The sequence below is a fragment of the Caloenas nicobarica genome, chromosome 3, assembly GCF_036013445.1.
Source record: "Caloenas nicobarica isolate bCalNic1 chromosome 3, bCalNic1.hap1, whole genome shotgun sequence".
Classification (NCBI taxonomy): Eukaryota; Metazoa; Chordata; class Aves; order Columbiformes; family Columbidae; genus Caloenas; species Caloenas nicobarica.
Genome location: NC_088247.1, coordinates 74967142 through 74989501, shown reverse-complemented (window position 1 = coordinate 74989501; position 22360 = coordinate 74967142). Strand labels below are relative to the sequence as shown.

The window sequence follows — 22360 nt, the reverse complement described above, 5'->3', positions numbered from 1 at the left end:
TGTAGAAGGGGCTGGGGAGATCTGACATCAGTATAGAACAAATAAACCAATTTCCTGCAGCTAAACCCTCAACCTCTGACTTATAAACAACACATATTGCTTAGTCTTGAAGGCAAGCACCTAATACCTGCATCCTCTTTGAAGCTACTATTTAACATTGACTGATTCTGCTCTTTCAAGCATATTCAGTTTATAGTAATTCTTATCATTATCTCTTTTCATACAATGCAGGATTCACTAAAGCCACCGTCTTGTGACTTTCAAGCCACACACTGTCATGATCACTACATTGGAATAGTTGCTTCCTTTCTCATCTGACATGTTTTACATTGATCTCAGTCCCTAAACAGGCAGAGAGAACAGTGTGTTGGGTGACCTGAGCTAAGTTTTGCTTTAGCCAATGGAGGCAGGAGATTAGTTTCCAGTAGGCAGGAAGAGTTTCAGAGATTGTTCACTTGAACAAAGCACGGATTTCAGCTAAGTGTGCAGAAAAGGAAGAATGGGGACTTGTAATAATCAAGATGCTCATAACAATAAGCAAGACATTCAAGGCCAAGAGAAAGAAAAGCATGACAAGATATTTAGATATCTATATATTCCAAACAGTGAGATGTATAAGAAATGTGGTAAGCTGGCTGCAGAGGAGCAGCCAGAAACGAGCATCTCACTTGACATGCTGAGTTAACTTGTCACAGCTTGTAAAGAGCTAAGTGCTTTTTCTTCTGACTTTATCAGGCAGGTAGGCCACTAGTGCTTATTGGCAAGTAAGGCCTCAAATGGAAAAATACTGCATTTATGGTTTGCTGAGGCAAGGTATGGCAGTTCCCTGTAAGATCAATCCGTGAAGTATCAAGTACAATTAACTCAGAGCATATCTGGAAACAACAGACAACTCAGTTAGGTCTGGAAAAGGAAAAAAAAGGTGTTGTCACCTGCTACTGCAAAACCAGGAAAAAAACTACAAGCAAAGTTGTTCTGAATCACAGCACAATTGCACTGCAAGAAAACGTGACCATGCTTATACAGGGACTTTCATTTGCACAAATTTTGATTACAAATAACATTCTCTTTGATAAATATTTGAAACTATGGAAAAGTTATTACTGGCAATAAGAGTACATACCTTGCTATTCACGTCTCTAAAGAGGTGTTTCTGCAAAGATATCTTTGGCCCCACATGAGAGATGTTGTAGTTCTTGTGGTTATCTCTCCATGACCTTTCTTTTTGTTTGAGAGAAGATGCTGTCTCTCGCAGAACAGCTTCTGCAACCTAATGGAGAATTTATTATAAATACATAATTTTCCGTTCAAGGCACAGCTAGTAGAATCAATATTCAAAGCCATCTGAGCCTTGAGCTCTTCTGTTGTAATAAATATGATCATATTTAAACACAATGAATGAAATTCAGTATCTTGCTCTCTACGGACTGAAACTCCCTGATATGAGACACAAGAATCTTTGCATATGGCATCCTAGCATCTTTACATACAGCATCCTAATATTACTCTCACACAACAAAAATCTTCTGTGGCTTGAGCAGTAGTTCTACATCACCAAATGTCCCAAAACAGTAGAAATAACACAGAAATCCGACCTAAATCAGAAGTCAGTTAGCTTTTTCTTATCCTTGCTTTTATTGGAATTTTTATATATTTTCATTCTGTACATGTGACTAATAGTTTTTTCTGATCTTCACAATCTATAAAAGGATGAGTCATGTGAACAGGTAGGTTTGGGAAAATTAAAAATAAAGTGAAATGTAACTTGAAATTACATTTTCAATTGAACTTAATAGTGCTAGGTGAAAAATTGCATTAACAAGTACATTAAAATCAAATAAAGAGACCAAAACTTCTTCAAACCATAAAGCAAAAGACAGGTTAATCGGTGGTTTTAACGTCTTTAAAGATACATTACTAGAAATTAGAGTTGCAAATTAGGGAAATACCTAGGAGTAAATGATGCAATTTTATTTTCTCCTAGGTTCAGCCAGTCTATGGAAGAGTGGGCTTCATCTCACCAGACTGTACCATCTAGAAGATTATTATCTGTTCTTGTCGCCTTGATGCACATAGGATGAAACTGATCCCTCTATAAAGGAACTTATTTTTCTCCCTTGAATACATGGGAGATGAAATGACCCACTCAAACCAGAATTCTGCCTTTTGAATTCTAGTCTGTACATTTTAATTTCACTAAGACTTGCTGTCTCCTGTGTGTGAAGTGAGTAACAACTCTCTTCTCCCTTTAACTCCCTTAAAGGAAGTTACCCAGTTTTATAGTAAGGTAGCAAGTAACTCTACAAGTATATTAAACAAATGGGACACTGAATGAGAAATGGCAATAGAATCTGTTAACCTACGATTAAACCCCTTTGATTTCAGGAGATTACCGGAGACGTTTACACTAGGCAGCTATATTTTCCACCCTGATTCTCTTTCCTGCTCCACCCCAGTGAAACTCTCATTCAGGAGTCCAAATTTATAAGGCCGGACACCGATAGGGTTTTCTTCCCAGAAAGATAACAGCACAAAATAAGAACTGAAATGAGATTATATAAAAGGTCCCACTATATCTATTGCGAAAAAGCAGTCAGCATCTGGCTGAAGAGCTCTTTTATTAAAAACATAAATGGCATTATATACATAAATACTGGAATTAATTTCAGGAGACTTCAATTGTCTAATTTAGGCACTGAATGTAAATGAGTTCTCCAAACTCCCTTCCCAGCTAGTGGAGGGAGACATCTGCCCCGATATAAATGTCTAAGACAGGTTGGCTGAATTATCTTGTAGAGGTGTCCATATCATGGATAACTAAGGCTGAGTGGAAGAGGACCACACTAAGAGTATATTTTAACATGGCTTACTACAGAGCTGAATTTCCTCCCTTCAGGCTAATTGTGGCAGGAATGGAGGAACAGTATTCACACATGCCAGTTCCAAAGGAAACTATGCCTGAATTTTTCAGACGCTATTAAACAGAGAAGATCTTTCAGTACCAGAGTCTCTGATTTTCTGTCCATGAAATTCACGGCTTCTGTGTTTTTTTCTGCTTTCCATCTCTGATGTTCTGAAACTCTGAGCTCATCTCGAAGCTCGATGTTCTGCCTGGTCAGTATCTCAACCTGGTCTCTCAGCTTGCCATAGGCAGCATGCCAGCAGGACTCATTTCTTTTGAACTCCTCCTGCAGTCCCACAATCTGCTGTTTTAATATCTACCAGTAGAAAAAAAGTGTGCCATGTCATTGCCTGCTCTGGACTAGGCATGCCCACCTTATACACCCAGAAGGAAGCATGGAGTATTTTGTTCTGCTTGAAGGTCTACAGTATAAAGGTCTGCAATATAAATAGAACATATTTGAAATTATCTCTTAAAAAAAAAATCACAACCAAAACACTGCCCTGCAAAATCCTGTAGTTGAAATTATAAAACAAACAAACCATTACGAAGCGAGCAGAGGGAAGTCCTTGCTGTGTGAAGGAAAAATCAGGAAATGCAAACTAATCATGGAAAAAAACACCATTAAATGTGGATGTTTTCAAAAAAAGCAAAAGATACAAGGTATATTTTAATGGCAAAAATGTCACTTCATCAGATCTTCATGTAGTGACAAGGGCATATGATTAGTCAAATGGTCCTTACAAACAGCAGGGGATCACAAAGACAACTTTCAATGGAGTTCAGGAAAATCAAAGTAGTGAAATTTGGTGTACTTTGAAGAGGACTTTTCCACATACATGCATCTCCAATATTTTTCCCTACTCCCTTCTCCTTCCCTCAGCTGAGCTGATGCCAGCACTGAGTCCTCTTCCTTTGAAGCACTCATGCTAGATGTTGCAAATGCAACTTCGGTGGAGTTAAGCTAGAAATGTGCAGTTTGTTCTGTAGTCAACCAATTGTCACATGCAACCCTTTCCTACTTTCCCTTCACTTGTGTATCTGCACATTTGTATCCTCGTCACCATCCTTTCTTTGCTGTGAGCTGCCTTGTCAGAATTTCGCATATCTATTGGCCATTTTCAAGAAGAAGTAGACTTCTGAACTTGGGAATCACATAGATAAGTGTCTCAGAAAGTGTTTTATAATTGTTTTATGGAAAACTAATTTTTTGAACCTACACTCATTATGTTATCAGGTGCAAACAAAAGATTAAAACAATTCTATCAAACTTCATCTCTAGGGCTAGACCTAATCAGGAAACACAATTATTCCCTAGCAGAAATTCTAACGATTTTTTTAAATCTGAGGTGAAACCTGGAAATAAAGTTGATGTTTCAAAATATTGTGCAGACTATATTCAAAATAGTAAAATAAACTCACTGAAACAGTTAATCAATTCCTGTTGTAAATGTTACCTCTAGAGGAATATAGAACATGAACATAGAAAATATTCACCATGCGTATGGCACAAAAACATGTATTTCAAAAATGTACACATGAAAAATAAAGAAAGTAGAGAACGTTTGTACAAAGTACTATCTCGCCAGTTTAATTTGTTCTGAAACTTTTCTGGTCAAGAAAATCATTGAACTTGTCAGTTTGCTGTCAAATCTGTCAGTTTGGTTTAGATATCTTTTTGAAGCAGAACATTGTTCCAGACATTTCTGAGCATTACCATTGCCTACTCTTTTATCCTATAAAAATACAGCTTTAGCTGCCCCCATCTCCTTTATCACTGTCTCACATGGCGCACCATTTTTTCTTCTCTTTATCAGTGACTGTTCTAGAAAATTACTTAAAGTTATATTGTGTATAGCTATTTTTAAGAGGGATAATAACCACAGATATTCAGAGATTGCTTTATCACTAAGGAGGCTGAAATAGAGGATTCAAAGAGATAGAATGCCCTAAAGGAACTTAGAATAAACCACAATAAATGACTCAGAGATGTTATTAGGCAGGTCAGGTTGTTAGATACACAGATATCATCAAAATATAATACATCAAAGGCAAAGGTCAGGATAGTTTAAGGAAAAAAAAAAATCAACTAACTCCCAGCTCAGGGATGAGAATAGAGAATGATGGCAAATAATTCTGTGCCACTAACATAATGTAAAGCCAACTATGGTAAGAGTTGGATATTTTTCAAGAACCGGCTCAGATCTGGTAAAACGACTACAAGGAAGTACAAGGAACATGGGAACCCCCCAGTCTTCCTTACCACGTATTTTTTGTCTCATATAAAGACAGTGGGATATATATTTAAAACACAAGCCAAAGCAATGTCTTATTAACATGATACAACTTCACTGTACACACAACTGTCCTCAAGAAGTAGCATGAATAATTGGCCACCTATGACAAATGGAAGGACTCAGGTACTACCATAAGATGCCGGTATGGAAGGATATTAATTGTTGAGAACTGCATATTTATTCTACAGAAGACACCTTACTTGTAGTTCTTGTGATTTCACATTCTCTCCAGTGACTCTAGCTGTTCCTTTGAACTTGCTATGGGCAATTTTTTCTTTCTGTAGTGTGTGAATTTGATCTCTGTTGTTTTCCAAAGGGTGAGTCATCTCCTGGCTCCTAAAAGTCTTGAGCTGGTCCATTTGTGTTCTGTTCAGAAGGTAAACAAAGAGTATGAAGTTGGCACAAAGAATATAACAAAGGACTGTCTGTAGATGTGCCTTATTTGGGAATGATTTTTGGAGGGCTTGGATGTCTTCCATATATGTTGATTCTGCTGGGAGTGGCAAAAAATTACCAGCACTTGTCAAAATTGAGGTCCTTCATCACTGGGAACACTCATGTGTGTATTCAGCTGCAAAATTTATTCTACTGAGCAGATGGAATAATTCTGATTGAAGTTTTCTGATCTCATAGTGACCATGAACTTAGAGTCTTTTAAGCACATTTTTGTTCAGAGAAATAGCTAAATTAGAGCAGACCTGCAGAAGGCACAGCTTGTTCCCTGGCTTTGCACCTAAGAAGCACTTCATCATGCAAGGCTGCGAACTGAGCTGTATTTCCAGCAGCCTAGTCATTCCTACAAATGAGCACAGCCATGGACTTGAACGAAAGGGGATAAAGTACTTTACTTTATCGTAGAATCATAAAATGGTTTGGGTTGGAAGGGACCTTAAAAATCATCTAGTCCAACCCGCCCTGCCATGGGCAGGAACACCTGCCACTAGACCAGGTTGATCACTATCCCATTCAACCCGGCCTTGAGGATTTCTAGAGATCTGGTATCCACAAGTTCTCTGGGCAGCCTGTTCCAGTGCCTCACCACCCTCGGGGTGAAGAATTCCTTCCTTATATCTAATCTAAATCTACCCTCTTTCAGTTTAAAGCCATTGCCTCTTGTCCTATCAATACATGTCCTTGCAAAAGGTACCTCTCCAACTTTCCTGTAGGTCCTCTTTAGGTACTGGAAGGCTGCAATAAGGTCTTCCCAGAGTCTTCTCCAGGCTGAACAACCTCAACTCTCTCAGCTTGTTTTCACAGGAGAGGTGCTCCAGCCCTCTGATCACCTCCCCTGGACTCACTCCAACAGGTCCACGTGCTTCCTATGTTGGGGGCCCCAGAGCTGGATGAAGCATTCTAGGTGGAGTCTCACCAAGAGTGGAGTAGAGCTAGGGGAATCATCTCCTTTGACCTGTTAGTCACACTTCTTTTGATGCAGCCCAGGATATGGTTGCCTTTCTGGGCCACAACTGCACATTGCCAGGTCATGTTGAGCTTTCTGTAGGTAAATATACTCTAAGAGTTAAATGAGGGAGCTCAGCACCCAGAAGAGGTTTTGCCTTTGGACTCAATGTCTCAAGGCATTAGTGACCTAGAAATGCACTTAAAAACCCAGCAAGAGGGGGAGAGTATAAATCTTTACATATCCTCAAATGGAGTGTATTTGTATTACTATGATCCAGCTGCTGAATTCATTTTTAATATGATAGTAAATTATTTGTTAGTTTCCTGCTGGCTATTACTGTTGGTCCAGGAAGAGTACAGATTTGATACTACAAGGAAATTACGTATTAAAAATGGCAAACAAGTTGTCCTGGTTGAAGGAACAAGGAAATGATCATCACTGAATCCTCTGACTGATGTCAAGGGTAACTACCTCAGTGCTGCAAGAGTGGAGTCACCGGCTGCTGCCTGGAGCACTCTCTAGGCTCTCTTAGGCACCAGATACATGCAACACACTACGTCCCAACTGTTTTCACCCCCTTGCCTGTGTTATTTGTGTCTGCAAAGGTTTAAAACAAAGTTCCTTGAAACGAAAGAATGGATAGGCTGGGCAGGTCCAGGCATGTTGTGCCGCTCTCAAAAGGATTTTCATTGCTTCCAGCAAGTTGTCAACATGGCACAAGTGAAATGCCATCAATGTAGTGGCCATCCTATCTTCCCTGTAGGCTTACTGGTTTAAAAATACAAAGCAGATTCTCAGATTAAATAAATCAGCACAGGACCAATGCAGTCAAGGAGGAGAAGCTGCGTTTTGTAATTCATTTTAGCTCATAAATTACAAAAAGTGAGTGAAAAGATGCACGCATTTTACTAGGCAGGTATTTTTGCATAAAAAATTAGCTACTGTGGCTAATGACATACATAAATTCACAGAGAGCTCTTTTGAAAACCTGCGCTATTACAAAAAATCGAAGCCATGTGAGGCAGCACCATCAGCAGGCAGCGAACACAGGGCCGGCAGAGAGTGCACTACAATAATTCTGCCCCAATACATCCCTCCACAGCAAAAATTTACATCAGTAAAAGTAAAAGCAGCACTTAATTTCATTAGTAGTTTTATGAATTGCCAAATCCCACAGATATTCGCATCTGGAACACCTATCATGATCAGCTGGTGATCATCTTCCAATATGTTAGCAAGATCACAAACAAAAAGGATCTTGATTGAAATAATATATTTTTAAGACAGTGAAAGTATTTTGCTAAAATACAGCTATAGGAGGAAATAATTCAAACCGATAACTGTCATTCAGAAATATTCTTTGTCACTCATTCCATGGTCTTTGAAATCAAAAGGAATGAACAAGCAGATGTGAGAAAAAATTTTTTAGTTTGCGTGATATATTATAACCCCAAAACAATAAATTAGGCTTATTTGCTACTAGTTAAGAACTAGGCTTGAAATGCAAAAAGGAAAATAATCTCTTCTGTGTTTACAGTTGATGATACCTAGTAATTTGTAACAGATTTCATCAAATTAAAAAATATATATTCGATTTGATTGTAAGCATGCTAAATTTTGATGAGGCATTTGCATAACCTATAATTAGTTACAGTTGTAATCGCACATCTATTCCAAACCCCATAGTTTCAAAGCTTATTTCTTGCAGGGATTTTGCAGTAAGGAATTATTTCACTTCTATGAAAATGTACCAAAACAAAACCAAAGGTTTTCAGCATTTAATAATTACAGATTACAAAAGAAACTCTCTTGTGAATTTTCAAGTTTTTCATCTATATGGTAACAAATTCATCCTCAGTCTAGTCTGAAGATAAATATTTCTGAAATAACGGTGCTGTTGGCACTGACATATGCTATACACTTTTTGTTATCTTTGGAAATATGGGCTGCCTTGATGTGACTATGGTATGAGAAGTTTATCCTTTACTCCATCAGAGGCCCATAAAATAATAAAATAACTTATCCTGAGTTCTTACTGATTTCAGTGTAATCTGAAGATGTTCAGCAACTTATAAAAAGCATTTGGCTTTACTCAGCTTTAAAACCCAAATTGTACCAGTGTTTTCAGAGTTGGCACCCCTCGGTTCGCACTTTTTATCCAGACGGCTAAATGAGTGTTTCAGTTCTGAAACAACATAGACACAGCTGAAAGATGATAGCTAATAAGCATGAATTTAGCAGCCTGATTTCAAGGATACTGAAGGAAATATTGGCCTTAACTGCACATGCAAATCGGTTTCTGGTGTATAGAGATTTACCTGCGAAAATTGATTGCTTTCTCTTGTTCTTCTTTCACCCTTGTCAGTAAAGGGGTTCGTCCATGACATACAGCAGTCTCTAATCCTCTGGTAGGGATGCTCTGGGTTTCTTCTATAAAGATATCTGTGTTAGTACACAGAAATCTGTGAATATTTATGAACTTTGTCTTCGTATTTAAAATCACAGACTGCATAAGTGCAGTAAGCTTTATTACTTAATCTATCAAACAGAATTAACGTGTCTTTGCCTAATTATGCAAATATTCCATTCCCAGCATAGTTCTTAGTAGTGCAATCCAAGACCTACAAAACATGATAAGTGAAACAGATTTGGGGATATATCAGAGTCAGTAGCTGAATTCCTTTTCAGGAGTGTGAATGCCACACGATAGTTCAACGTTATTTTGAATGCAACTTTCAAAGAGGCCTCAGGAGCCCTTTTTTAATGGCAGCCTGACACAGAGTAGAGTGTGCTTAGCAAGTTGTAACAGAGCAATTAAAAGCCATCAAAAGTTAATATTTCTGCTCTGGCAGTTACTTCAGGTAGGACAACCAATTTCTGACTGATCCCACACAAAGAGACAGCCAATAGGTTTGGAATGAGGAGTCAACGTGGGGGAAGTCCTTCAGTGGAAACTAAGAAATAAGAAAAGTTGAGAACCAGTTTGATAAAAAGAATACCATTTCCTTGCCAGAGCTAAGGTCACTGGGCCAAAATCCTGGAAAGATTTGTTGACCAAAGAACTTGGACCGCATTCAGGACAAACTGAATAAAGGTGTTCTTAGAAAATTGTAATTTTCCACTGATGTGAGATTCTCTGTGTCTTAGGAAAAAAATATGCAAATTTGAGAAATTATTTTGCCCATCTTTTTAGAGTCATGTTATTTCTGAGGAGCGTAAATAGAAAATGTGAGGAACTCACTGTCAAGGGCTCAGAGCACACCTAAGCTACGGGAAACTTTAGCACTGACTCCAAGGACTCACTGAACTTCTCACCCATCTCATAGGGTCAAAAGTCTGCACCTGAAAGTGCATCTAAAGCAAAAGACGTAGGAAAAATTGCTAGTGATGATGGAGAGCCAAGCAAAACAAGGGGCTTGCAGATATATCTCTCTCCTCTCCTCTTTTTTTTTTTTTTTTTCCAGTTTAGGACTCAGAAATACTGGCAGAGTGGACATATACCTAGGGAGCATGCATAGAATGAGTCAGAAATCCAAGAGAAATTTTTTTCCCTATGAAAAATAAATGTAAATCAAAACTCGGGTAGCTCTTACCTAATGTGTCTGTAAACAGTTTTTTCTGTGGTTCCTCCGCTGCAGGGGTTTCTTTAATCTTGAAAGCAGGAATCTCACCAGCCACTGTTGAGGACGGCAGATCCAGGCTTTTAACATCCCTGGCCCTGTCCTCATTCTTTGATTCAGGCTCATGCTCTCTCCTTTTTGATCTTGTGAGATGAAATAGGGACTGCTGAAGAGAAGAGCGAGCCTTGCTCCCTTTCAGCCTGACACCCCCGGTACTGGAATCGCTGCTGCTTGTGCTGCAGGAGAGCCCTTGTTGTCTTGCGATCGCTTGGATGTCTTGCTTCCCTGGGGGTGATCTGCTGTACTTTTTAACAGACATTTTTTCTGTTTCGCTGGGCTCATCACTGGCATAATCACCATCAGAGAGATCCAAATGTCTATCAGTATGATCTACTCCTTGAGGCTCATGCTGGGATGGATACTGAGTGTGGTGAGATTTGGGGTCGTCATCACTATTGGATGATAAGCAGCTTGACTCGCAGGACAAAGATGCAACATGCCACATTGAGGCAGCTGTCCCCTTCCCTTGCCACTCCTGCTGCAAGACTGAGGATGAGCTTCCCTTCTCCACAGCCTCAGGTGAGCTATGTGTAACTTTTACTATCTTATCATCGACCATCTTAAACCCAGTATGGATTTTACTTTTGCTTTCTGCACTCTGGCTCCCCAAAAAAAGTTCCTGTGGGCATACCTGAACCCACTTCTGTCCCTGCGTGAACACAGGGCCTGCACTCCACTCTGTCTCCTTGATGCAAACTGTGTCTAAATCCTGAAGCGGAGAATGCTTTTGTAGGACTTCCAAGGGCATTTTTGCTCCCTCTGTGACATGACCCTTCAGGGTGCCATCCACCCTACCTAGGCCCTTTTGCAGAGTACTCTCCACAGGTCTTCCATCAGTTCTGCCTGCTTGCCCTAGAGAATCCATATGATGAGTTTCCCTTTCCTCATCTACTTCTAGGTTCATTTCTGCGACTGTTTCAGGACATGGTTGTATTAATAGGAGTTCAGGCCAACTTCTCTGTGGTGAGTCAACAGGATTTTCCTTTGCATCTTCATCTCTCCCAGTCACTTCTTTTTCTTCTGTACTTTGCTCAACTACTTTTGCTTCACACTCACCTTCAGCCTCTATCTCCCACTCAAGTAAAGCACAGTCTGCTTTTTTTTCATGTGTTTCCATCTGCATGGAGCTACTGACCTGCAGATTTAACTGAGAGCATTCCCCTGACTGTAGTATTCCTACATCCACTTGGCCAGGCTGGGAGAAATGATCCCAGCAGTCCAAACCAGCTCTTCTGGAATGCTTGCTGTCTTCTTTTAAAGACTTCTGTTTAGTTTTTTTGAGCCTTGATATACCTTCTTTTCGTTTCAGAAAAGCCTTCTGAGGTGTTACTTTTGCCTTACTCTAAAAAACAAAACACAAAAAATCCTGACAGTCAGTCTGAGAATTATTCTCCAGAAAGGAAGATATTTATGATAATGAAAAAAGCTGAGACACCAGAAGTCTTAAAGACACTGGCTATGGATAACTGAGTGCATAAGTAACAGTCCTGAGACTACAGGGAAGGTACAAGAACTTTTAGAAGCAGTCACCATGTGACACCTCAATTAATTCTTTAGTAGAGTTGGATGGTTAAGATGGTGCTAAGTGTTTATATAAAAGAAAATGAGACAAGTTCTGTCTGTCTTTGTTTTTAAAGGAAGTTTGAGTGTTTTTTTACAATGTGACACAGAAATATACATACATATATATATATATATATATATATATATATATATATATATATATATATATATATATGTGCAACAGTCTGAGATGTTATTTTGCCGGGGAGACATTGAGAAAATTCCTGAATGGCATAATGCGCATCTTCCAAGCCAACGAGCCTAACAAAATGCTGAGTCTGACACCTAGGGGTGTCAGACAAACTCATCTCAAGCTGCACATAAGGCAAAAAGCAGAACAGTATTACTGTACTTGGCCCTTGTACAAAAACTGTATTTGGAAGTGCCCCCATTCTCGCATTAGTTGCACATGAGAGACTGCATGGACCATTTATTATGAAATAAACTAGCAGAATCAACTTCGAGGTCTAATTTATCTAAGTATGTTGATACTCCAGCACAAACTATCACCCAGAAAGTATGTGGAAAGAGAAGAAGAGAAGCGTTGGGGAATACAACTGTGACTAATAGTTTTTTTACTTTTGGGAAAAGTCTTCCAACATCACTTGAATAAATAGTGGAAAAATGCACTGCCATCCAACGAGCCAAAACAGAGCCCAAACAATACCCAAGTCCATGAGAACTTGTCAAAAACAAAGTGAATGCACCAATGGCACAGTACCTGCTGCTCCTTCTGGTCTTTTGCTATGAGATTATTATCTACTGTAAGTTGTTCTTCAACAAATTCTTCAGAAGGCTTCCGTCTAGTACCAATTTCTGGTGTGATTGGCCTAGGCAAGGAACAGGAAGGTAATTATTGATAAGGTTCTCCAACTACAGGGTGTTTTAAAAAGATGGACCCAATTTAAATGGACTGTGCTTTGAAATTGGGTCCATCTTTTTGAAACACACTGTAATTTTCTTTCAATAATTCTCATGGAGCTGATGTTGACTTTAGAACTGAAGTCTTCTCTCCTTTTTTTTTTTTTAATGTGAAGCATGTTAGTAAAAAGCCCACTATTATGTGACACCTAAGTCTCACTTTAAAACATCCTGTCTAGGCTAAACATTAGTTATGCTTTTAGCAAGTAACAGTTTTTTGGCTGGGATCAGTCCTTAAAACCATAAAATAGTGAAAAGGAAAAATATTTCAGGCATTTTCTCCAGACTAGAGCTCGTTACACTGACAAAGAACCCGCTATCTCTCTGACAGAGTGGTTTGAATTAGCTGGTGAAGAGTGATAGAGGAGAAAAATAATGTCTATAGTGTTGTGGAAGGACAAATTGAACACTGACTCAAAATGAAGCATAATACAGCATACAAGGACATATCTTATTTCATTAGAAATGTGCTTAGAGCCTTAATTAAAGCACTTACTAATAATTTCTACTGAATATTAAAAAATACTGGGTTTAATAGAGTTACTAGTCACACAGCAAGTTACTCTTCTTTCTATACTCCACCTATCACTACTGTACCACAGATAATCTCTTCTTTTTTTTTTTTTTTTTTTTGGTCAGTCCAGCTCTATCTGTTAGCAAGCAGCATGGCCTAACAAGATTAGATTTGTAGAGCAAAACTGTTCTTGCTGAGGACTCAGCATTAGATAATAGGCATTTCGTGGAAGTTTACTTCAAGCCTGGTCCCATAGTGACAAGGCCACGAAGAACTGGAGTACGTTCTGCGCTTCAGTTTCTTCCAGCTCATGCTAAGACCATGATGTGAACCAAAGTACAGCAAGTGGGGGTGACTGGGAAACAGACTTCAGAAGCTCGCTGCTGATTCAAAAAGGCATATGTGGTCCGGCCTGCTTGCCAAGAGGTACTTATGGTCCTGCCACCTCTTCTCAGCTTTTTGCTGTGGAGGTCCCTGTCTTCCTTCTCTGCCCAGCTCCCACATGGTTAACACAGTAAAACACATTAATGATGATTGCTCCCAGTCTGTACTTGCTTAGAAGTTTGATGCTTCTCTTTTATACTTGATGGAAGGCTCCATGTGCTGAAAAGCTGTTGCTTCTATCTGCGTCAGCTGAGGAAAGGTAACAACACTATGGGCATTTCTTCCATCACTAATGCCAACCAAGGTACTTTTTTCCTCTCCATATAATTTTAACAAGGATTACTTGGCTGACCTGTTCACTATACAGGCACATAAAAATTGGTCTTGGCACAGTTGAAGAGGCCAAGCAAAGACAAGAATGAAGGAGTTAATCAGACTGATGCTGCTGTTACAAACTGATGGCCACTGCAGAAGAAATGATGGTATAACAAAAGATCTTACCTCTCTCCCTGCCAGCTTTTGCCTTAATTCTAGACTTTGAATATCATAGTTGCAAGACCAGTTCATTTAACTTGGCTAAACCAGCATCCTATTATATAGAGGCAGATCAACTGCCAGTCCCTGGACTTGTCCAATCCCTGCCCATGCATACCTGGCCACTCTCAAGCAAAGGTAAGAACTTTTGTGTTGCAAATATAATACACATATTACATGTACAATCAAGGAAAACACGCTTTTGTAGCTTGACTGACTGGTTAAGATAATTTCTCACCTGTCTTCCATGCTTCCAGTCTTCATCCTCCCCTCTGTGCTGAAGGGAGACAGAGGAATCTCCTCTTTTACTTGGTCTCTTTGTTCTTCTCTGACAGTAGAAAAAGTTTCAGGGAAACTTATTTCTTTTAATTGACTGTTATCTAAGCAGCAGGAAAAAGGGCAATGAAAACAAAGCCTTTATAGAATGAATAAATGAAAAATAAACATAATGAAATAAATTAGAAATGTTTATGTTTTCAACAACATATGCAAGATTTTGATTTTTGAAAACACTCCACAAAATACAATTGAATTAAGTAGGTGGAAGGACGCAACCCATGAAAAAAAGAGGCTCCTGATCCTCAAGTCTAGTTGCTAGATATAAGGAATGGGCAAATGGTATGATTTGTACTCTTTACCTCTAGAGATTTGTAATGCTTGGTTAATGTGTTCACTGCAGAACATTGCAGTGAAGACACTTTGCTAGACAGTACTGAACTACTCATGTGTCTGTAATTATGTGACCTGCAAGCCAGTTCATTAAACTGTATTTGTATATATGAGACTTTCTAACTAGGCATTTTCTACCCCATTTCATAAAAGTGCAAATTTGTACATCTTTCTATTGAAGCTTACTGGCTATGTTCACTACAAGAAGGCAGCTCCCACTTCAATTAATCTTTTTTTCTAAGTGTCAGCTAATGGAGACTTGCTCTTTTAGCTCAAGTTAGGCCTGTCAGCTGGAGAAAACAGCTTTTACTGGCTCATTTATAGAACACACTGTTGCAGTAGCCAGGAACTATATAGATCACTTTATCACATTAATGCACCCTGAGCTTCTGAAGTCCTTCACAACATACTGAAAGGACTTTCTGGTCCTACAACAAGAATACAAAAGCTTTACGTCCTTCCCTCAGCATTTCCCAGCTACACACCAAAAATCTCCAGTCTGACGGCAGGCAAGCAGTGCTCTCTCTGTCACCTTCTCACCTGCCTTGCATGAGAATATGTGTGAGGAACCAGAGGTGACCCAGCAGGTTGGCAGCTGCAAGGGATGCAGAACATGTGTCCCTTCTCAGAGTCTCATGTGTGGGGCTATGCTCTCTCCAGCATGCTCTAATAGGAGAGCTGTAATTTTCAACTAGTGCTCCCCAGTGGAAGGCAAGAACAATGTGTCCAAGCAGCTGTGTAATTCACCTTTGTTTTCTTTTCTGCTCTCTTCTTGAGCATCTTGTCTGGAAAGTTTTTTTGTGGGACTCTCAGTACACTGAAGCAATGGCTCGGTGCTTATCCCTTTAAATAAGAATGTAAAGTGTTATACAAGCTGTTGGTACACTCATGTTTATGCTTCCAGCAGTAAAAACCCCACACTTGTCACAACAGTCAGGAAAGTCTCAGTTCAGCCCAGTCCTCGAGTACACATTCAGCTGAAGGGTATTTCATAGCATCTGCACTGACCAGCTTCCAGTCAGGAGTTAACCTGATGTACTGAGGCCTCTGCACCTTCAAGACGACGTTTTACACACACAAAGCAGGTCTAAGTCAGTGCTGCTGTCAAAAAAGCAGTCGTACCTCCCCCTGTCCTAATGCGTTCTTACTCTCAGGTTCCTGATGTCCCCAACCACCTTCCTCCCCACATTTGAGCTGGCAGAAGTATTTCTGAAGCTCTCTGGTAAAATTCACTGGGCAACTGACCCAGGTTCAGGATAACCTCACAAGAAAATAGTGGTGCAGGGCACAAGAAGCAGACAAGACTCTTTCAGTGAGAGTACTGGTCCTGAGCTAGCTTGAAGAATATGAAATCAAAGTTTCAATTGTACTATGAGACTGTCTCACAGCATCAGTCAGGTCTTGCTATAAAAGTTCAAAGGTATCCAGGATGCAGGTTTGATTTACATTGTCATCCTCTTTAAGCCATTTCATTCCCACTTCTTTTTGTTCCTCTTCCCCCCATTTTGAAATAAACTTTAGATTTCTTGCAGATCGCTCTCTGTTCTTTCTCACCATTTGGTATCTTCCCACAGAAGAAAAGGCTGGTAAAGCGTAGCAAAAAGAAACCACCAAGTAGCAGTTTACATTGGTTTTCCTCCAAAGAACACGACTCCATATCAATGTGAGAAACACCAAGATTGCTGATGAAGAGCAGGCCTTCTTAGATAAAGAAACATGTTCTCTCACCTTTGGAAGCTATATCCACTTCCTACTTTTTATGCTTCTACCCCTACATGTAGCATACTCCCTACTTCACATAAGTCAGCTTTTCCAATTGAATGACTTCTGGCTCCATTTCTATCTACAAGGTCCAGTTTCTCTGTCAGTATGAGATGCAAGATAACTGTGATTCAAAAAGTAGAAAAAAACCCAACAAGTTTAAAATACCTTAAAAGATTTTATAACAAGTCCACCATGAAAACAAAGCACCCTTCCCTGATCTGCAATAAAATCAATAACAACCACTGGCAAGGGCAAAAATTCACAGGATCTGCACAACAGCCTTAGCTCCAGATTTCCAGCATGTTTTACCCACCTGAGTCTGAAAGCTGCATATGGTCTCCCGAGACTTCTGAACTGCTCTCATTTGGCACGAAGAGTGGGGATCTGCTTTGCCAAGCCGGGCACATCAACAAGGGAGAGGTCTGTAAGAACTCCAGGCTCTCAGCCTGGGAAGACTTTTCTGATGGGAACTGGTCAGGAATTAAAGTAGCTGGTGGGCACAGAAGGGGTGGCATCACGTCTCCTAGTTGGGAAGGTATCCCAGGAGAAACAGAAAAGCCTGAAAATAATTATCAGAAAATAAAAATTAGAGGAGCTTAAGATAAATATTTTGCACTGAACTAGAAATCTCTTGCTAAACTGGTATTGCACAAAACCAACGTAGCTTTCGTGTTTCCTGGTGGTTTGCATGTTCAGAGTGAAATAATGAAATTCTACTTTTGTTATTTTATTTAAATTGTCAAACGTGCTTGCTGCAATCATCAGTCATAACCAAAATTATCATATACTACAGGGATGCTGAATTAAAGAGCATTTGCAAAGTACTTGTGAGCATGTAAAACAAACACTTCCCTTGGGACTCCTTAAGTCCCTTAAAAGGGGAAAGTTAAGTATTGCAAAGTATCTCTGAGGCATTCCACAGTGCAAAAGAGGGGAGCGTTTCCCATTTAGCTCTGGGTGGCTGGTTACTCATTTGATTAGAAGACTTCCAAGTGGAAAAAAAGTAAGTAGTTCTGTATAGAGACCAGAGGACGGGCACACGGCTTCCAGGGAAGAAATCTCTTTATAAGGTTACAATATTAGGTTTGCTTCTAATTTTCTTTCTGCATAACACAATTCCTTTCTGTCCCATGACCCAGCTTCAACAAGAAGAAGAGAAAGTACCTGCGACTGAAATTGCCTCACACCTCAGTTAGGACTTTTTTTGGGAAGAAGGCTGATTTATGGATTCAAATCCTGCCTGGCAGAGACTCAAAAAAAAGCCCAATTCGCTACTTCTGGACAGATGCTCTAACCAGGCAGCTAGCAGGTGGCCAAAACCACTTCTGTCTTTTCATGAGACATTAAAATGACAGCTTGTAGTTCAATGAGGTTTTGACTTCACTGCTGGTCACTGTAGGGGTGACAGAGCACTGGAACAGGCTGCCCAGGGGGGTTGTGGATTCTCCTTCTCTGGAGACATTCAAAATCCGCCTGGACACCTTCCTGTGTAACCTCATCTGGGTGTTCCTGCTCTGGCCAGGGGATTGGACTGGATGATCTTTTGAGGTCCCTTCCAACCCCAAACATTCTGTAATTCTGTGATTCTGTATTTCTTTAAATGCATGGCAATATTAAAGCAACTACCTTTATCATAATAAAGATAAATCATAGCCCTAGTAGTTCTTCATATTTTGCTTCTTTAGAGCTTAATGGGACCAGAATATGAAATGTCTTTTGCTACCCTCAACCTACAATGCCTCCACAAACAAATGAGAACTTTCAGTGCAGATTTTGGTCAAGTAACCATTTCTTTTGTGGCTTTATGTGTTAGCTAAATGTATCTGGATATGTAAATACACCCAAACAGCACCCTATAAATACATTTCTTACTTTATGAGGTTGGTCTTGAGTTCATGATACAAACTGTACTTCCTTCAGAAATGTATCAAGTGACTTACAGTACTGAGGTGGGGGGAAGAGGAGTTTACGTGATGAAGTGTAACTGGACCAAGGACACTTTCTTTCTCACACTGTTTCTTCTTTCCTGAGAACCTGAAGAAAGTGGTGCAGCCTAACTGTTCTGCTCACAGCAGACTGATGGAAGTAACAAGTGTCCTGCTGATTGTGCTATTTGGGCAAGGATTAATGAGCAACATCATTGCTGTGTGGTTGTTCTGCTTTTATTGGAAAACTTGGAAGTTGCAGACTGTGTATTTGTTCAACCTGGTCATCACAGACAACTCACTGAGCATTTGCCTGCCATTCCAACCCAGCTTTTCTCTGAGGCAAAAAGCACAAGATCATGAAGATTTCATTTACTCAGCCATAGCATTCTGTCTCTTTCTCAGGCTGTCTCCCTAGTATACAGCAGTGGCTCTTGACAACAATTTTGCAGTGGCATTGCTCCATCAGGAAAATCAGTACAATGACAGCCAGGCCTGCTGGTATCTAAAGCTCTTCTAAAGCCTTTTATTTTGTTGGCTAATAATTGCTATTATGTACATTACCAAGGTAGATTAAACTTGCTAAAATTTCAGTTTCTTTTAAGCAACAATAATGTAAAGTCATGTTCCTCTAAAGCCAACTAACAAGTGCCAACTCCCAGATTTTCCAAGAGGAGGGAAAAAGCAAAAGACCATAAATTCTTGGTGGTTTTATTATTATTATCACTAATGCTACCTAAAGTAATGCTTACTATTTTGCAAGGACCTTTACAAGCAGAAGTTCCTCTTATGGCAGCTGAAATTAATTTTTTATTATAAATTATTCTATCCAAACTGGTCAAACTAGATGTGCTATGAAGTATTTTTGTACATGCATGGAGGAACAGCAAAATACATGGCTGTCTTTAACTGAGAGCACTTCCTCACACTTTGTATGCTTAGAACATGAGAAGAAGGTTTTGAAAAAAACCTGCAGCTGTTCAGCTTTAAAAAGCTATTTGTAAGACCCCCATTGGGCTACAGTGAGCTCTAGCATGCAAGATGCCATCATCTTCTTCTCCTAACTGTCCTCTGATATCATAGCAGAATGAGACCTTGCAGCTCCTCAACTGGGCAAAGAAGTTTGAAATTAGACTGAGAAAACTGGTGCCAGAACAATGCAGAGATGCAGACAGGGGATGCCTTAGGCTGCTCAGGCTCCTACCACATGGGTGAGGTGAAGCTGCCTCCACAGCAGGTTGTCTGAGGAGCAGCAGTGATCCAAGGATCCCCTCACCTTCCTTGCCCTTACAGACACTCCCTGCCCAATGTTATGCACAAGCAGCCCTGATAAAGCCTGGCCAATGCTCTCACAAGTCTACATGATTTCCCTAAATTCTTCTTCCACCATGGGGTCACACGCTGAGGAGAATGTGCTACTACTGTGGACAAGGTTGAAAGCAGAGGTCTCCTCTTTTTCTGCTCGCTGAGCAGATGGCGTTTTCTGGCAATATCACTGGTAAAATGAAGCTGTTCAATGGGTTGTATCATGCTGTGAAGAACAGGCTGTACTATTAAAGGTAAGTCTGTTAACAGAAGCATGGCATGTTGCCTTTCTTCTGCTCCTTTTATCTAAGTTAAAGCTGTAACTTTCATATAGAGGTACAGAAAAAAGAATATTTCCACTTTTCTGTAATGCTCACCATTATACTATAACTTTCTGCAGTATCATTCAAAGCCATACTTCAGTATAAGTCTGTACGGGAGGACTATATTTAAACATAAAGGACTCCTCTTCCTAGTTCTCCTGGAATTTTAGTGTACGAAAGTGGAAACAAATGTTTCCTGGGGTTTACAGCTTGTGTAAAATGTGCGTAAAGAAATGAATGTTTTAGCCCAGCTGCCAGAGAACAAGCTCTCAGCCATGGAAAACAACCATCAAACCTTCTCTTTCTTTAAGGAACGGCCACGTTTCACTGCCTGAGTGTGAGCATCAGCAGGCAAGGGTGCTGCAGCATCAGGAGGGAGCCCCCAAGTACCTGGGTTGTAAAGCGCAATGATTTTCTGCTGTTCAGCCACCAGCCTTTGCAGCTGCTCCACACGCTGCCTCATCACCTGGTCCTGCTGCCCTGGAGTCTGAAAATATCATGAAGATATAGTATCAAACTGTGTTTCTTGATGTTTCTGGTACCAACAGTAATAAGAAAAGAAGGCCTGAGGTGAGTTGGTCTTAGGGGAAGAGGCAGAAGATGCTGCCTTGTTAGCACAAGTACTTATGATTTTTATGTCATCAAAAAAGGCTAAAATTGTGATAGATTTCCAGTGGAGAAAGGATTGAAAACTGCCAGCACAGACACGCCCTAAATAATACATTCAACTATATTGGAAACATGAGGCTTTTTTCAATGTGCAACTGAATCACTGTATTGTTTACTATCTTAAAAGAAGCACATAGAGCACTCATTGGAAGAGATACTGTGGAGTTACTCCTGTCCATTTCTTTGTCCAAACTAAGAAGAGGAGGAAAAGTCAGAAATGGAAAAAAGCCAAAAAAGAGGATCAAGGATGAGAAGAGGACTGATGTAAAGACGTACAGAAATAAGAACATGAACATGCCTCACGACCTTTACACACGTGAGAATGTGGAGCCAGAACGAGCAATCTTTTTTACCAGAGGGAAGGAGATAACAGTAACTACCCAACAAGAGAAAAAAAATGATTGTCTCTTGGGAAAAGCACTTTATTTAATGGATTTATTAGAGCAACATAATCAAGCACAGAATTATGATGCACTTAGCCATGCTTGCCAGTAAAGCTTCCTACCAATAGACACAAAAGTTACTGAACCTTCCTTCCTGAAGAGGCTGTGCAACTACCAGAAATATGTAATATGCAGTTATAAATTCAGTGATTATTTAAAGCAAACTAACCTGTTCCATGTTTTTGTAGATGGGAGCATAACAGTTCATCCCAAGCTCTGAGGCAGGGAGCAGAGGAGGAGTGAACATTTCCAAGGTGTCACTTGCATCATGAATTCCAGCCTGGGTTACACTGGAAGAAAACTTTTGAGGAAAAAAAGCAGAACTGGACAAATTACCTAATTGCCTTATATGCTGAAATGCTGGGTCATGGTTCAGGTCTTCTGTTGAGTCATTATTGTTGCCCATCATACCACTGGCTTCTGAGCTGTATAAAAGTGGACACTGCTTGCCAGAGGATTCATTCATGTTGGAAACCCAACCTGAGGATAAAGAAAGCATGATCTTGTCAATTATTATTTTGGAACACGGTACAGTGCTTGCCAGATCACTGGCAGTCTGCTGTGACATATGATTTTCCTCCTTAAAAGCATCTGATTCCATGCCCTGCTTTCCAAAAATCCATGTTAGGGATGTGCAGTAAAAACCACCATGAGCAAAGGTGTCATACTGACATAGTAAATACTGTGGTTTGTTTTGTTTTTTTTCATCCAGTAGATTATTTTTTAGCCCAGGCTGAATGTAGGGTATCTCCTGACTTCAGAAACTGTAAACCATACCTATACATATATTTCTATATGTTTTTGCATGTATATATAGAAGTACACATAAATATATCTATATAAAAAAAATCACTGTTAGGATACATGTAATACAAAAAGACCTATAAAATCACAATATTTCTACCAGGTAAAATGGCTTAGATGTACTGCCTGCTCTTTCACTATTAAATCCTTAAGCCTTAGACAAACAGGAACAGATATAACACTTAGTTACAATGAAAACAAAAACCTATTCACCACTAGAAGCATTTGCTGAGCTGTCCTAACCTTGTCTTTCAGCTAAAT

The 22360-nt window shown here is 39.8% G+C and overlaps 1 protein-coding gene across 1 annotated transcript in view; it reads right to left on the bottom strand.

Annotated features, from left to right (window-relative positions):
- LOC135986437 (centromere protein J-like) overlaps positions 1 to 21761 on the bottom strand; it is a 33496-nt gene extending 11735 nt beyond the window's left edge. Inside the window, 11 exon segments of the mRNA XM_065630360.1 lie at positions 1124 to 1270; positions 3003 to 3218; positions 5400 to 5565; positions 8920 to 9043; positions 10195 to 11623; positions 12566 to 12674; positions 14436 to 14577; positions 15614 to 15709; positions 16944 to 17189; positions 20574 to 20718; positions 21465 to 21761. Coding sequence (XP_065486432.1) covers positions 1124 to 1270; positions 3003 to 3218; positions 5400 to 5565; positions 8920 to 9043; positions 10195 to 11623; positions 12566 to 12674; positions 14436 to 14577; positions 15614 to 15709; positions 16944 to 17189; positions 20574 to 20718; positions 21465 to 21761 — 3117 coding nt within the window.
- Between the last annotated feature and the right edge of the window lie 599 nt (positions 21762 to 22360).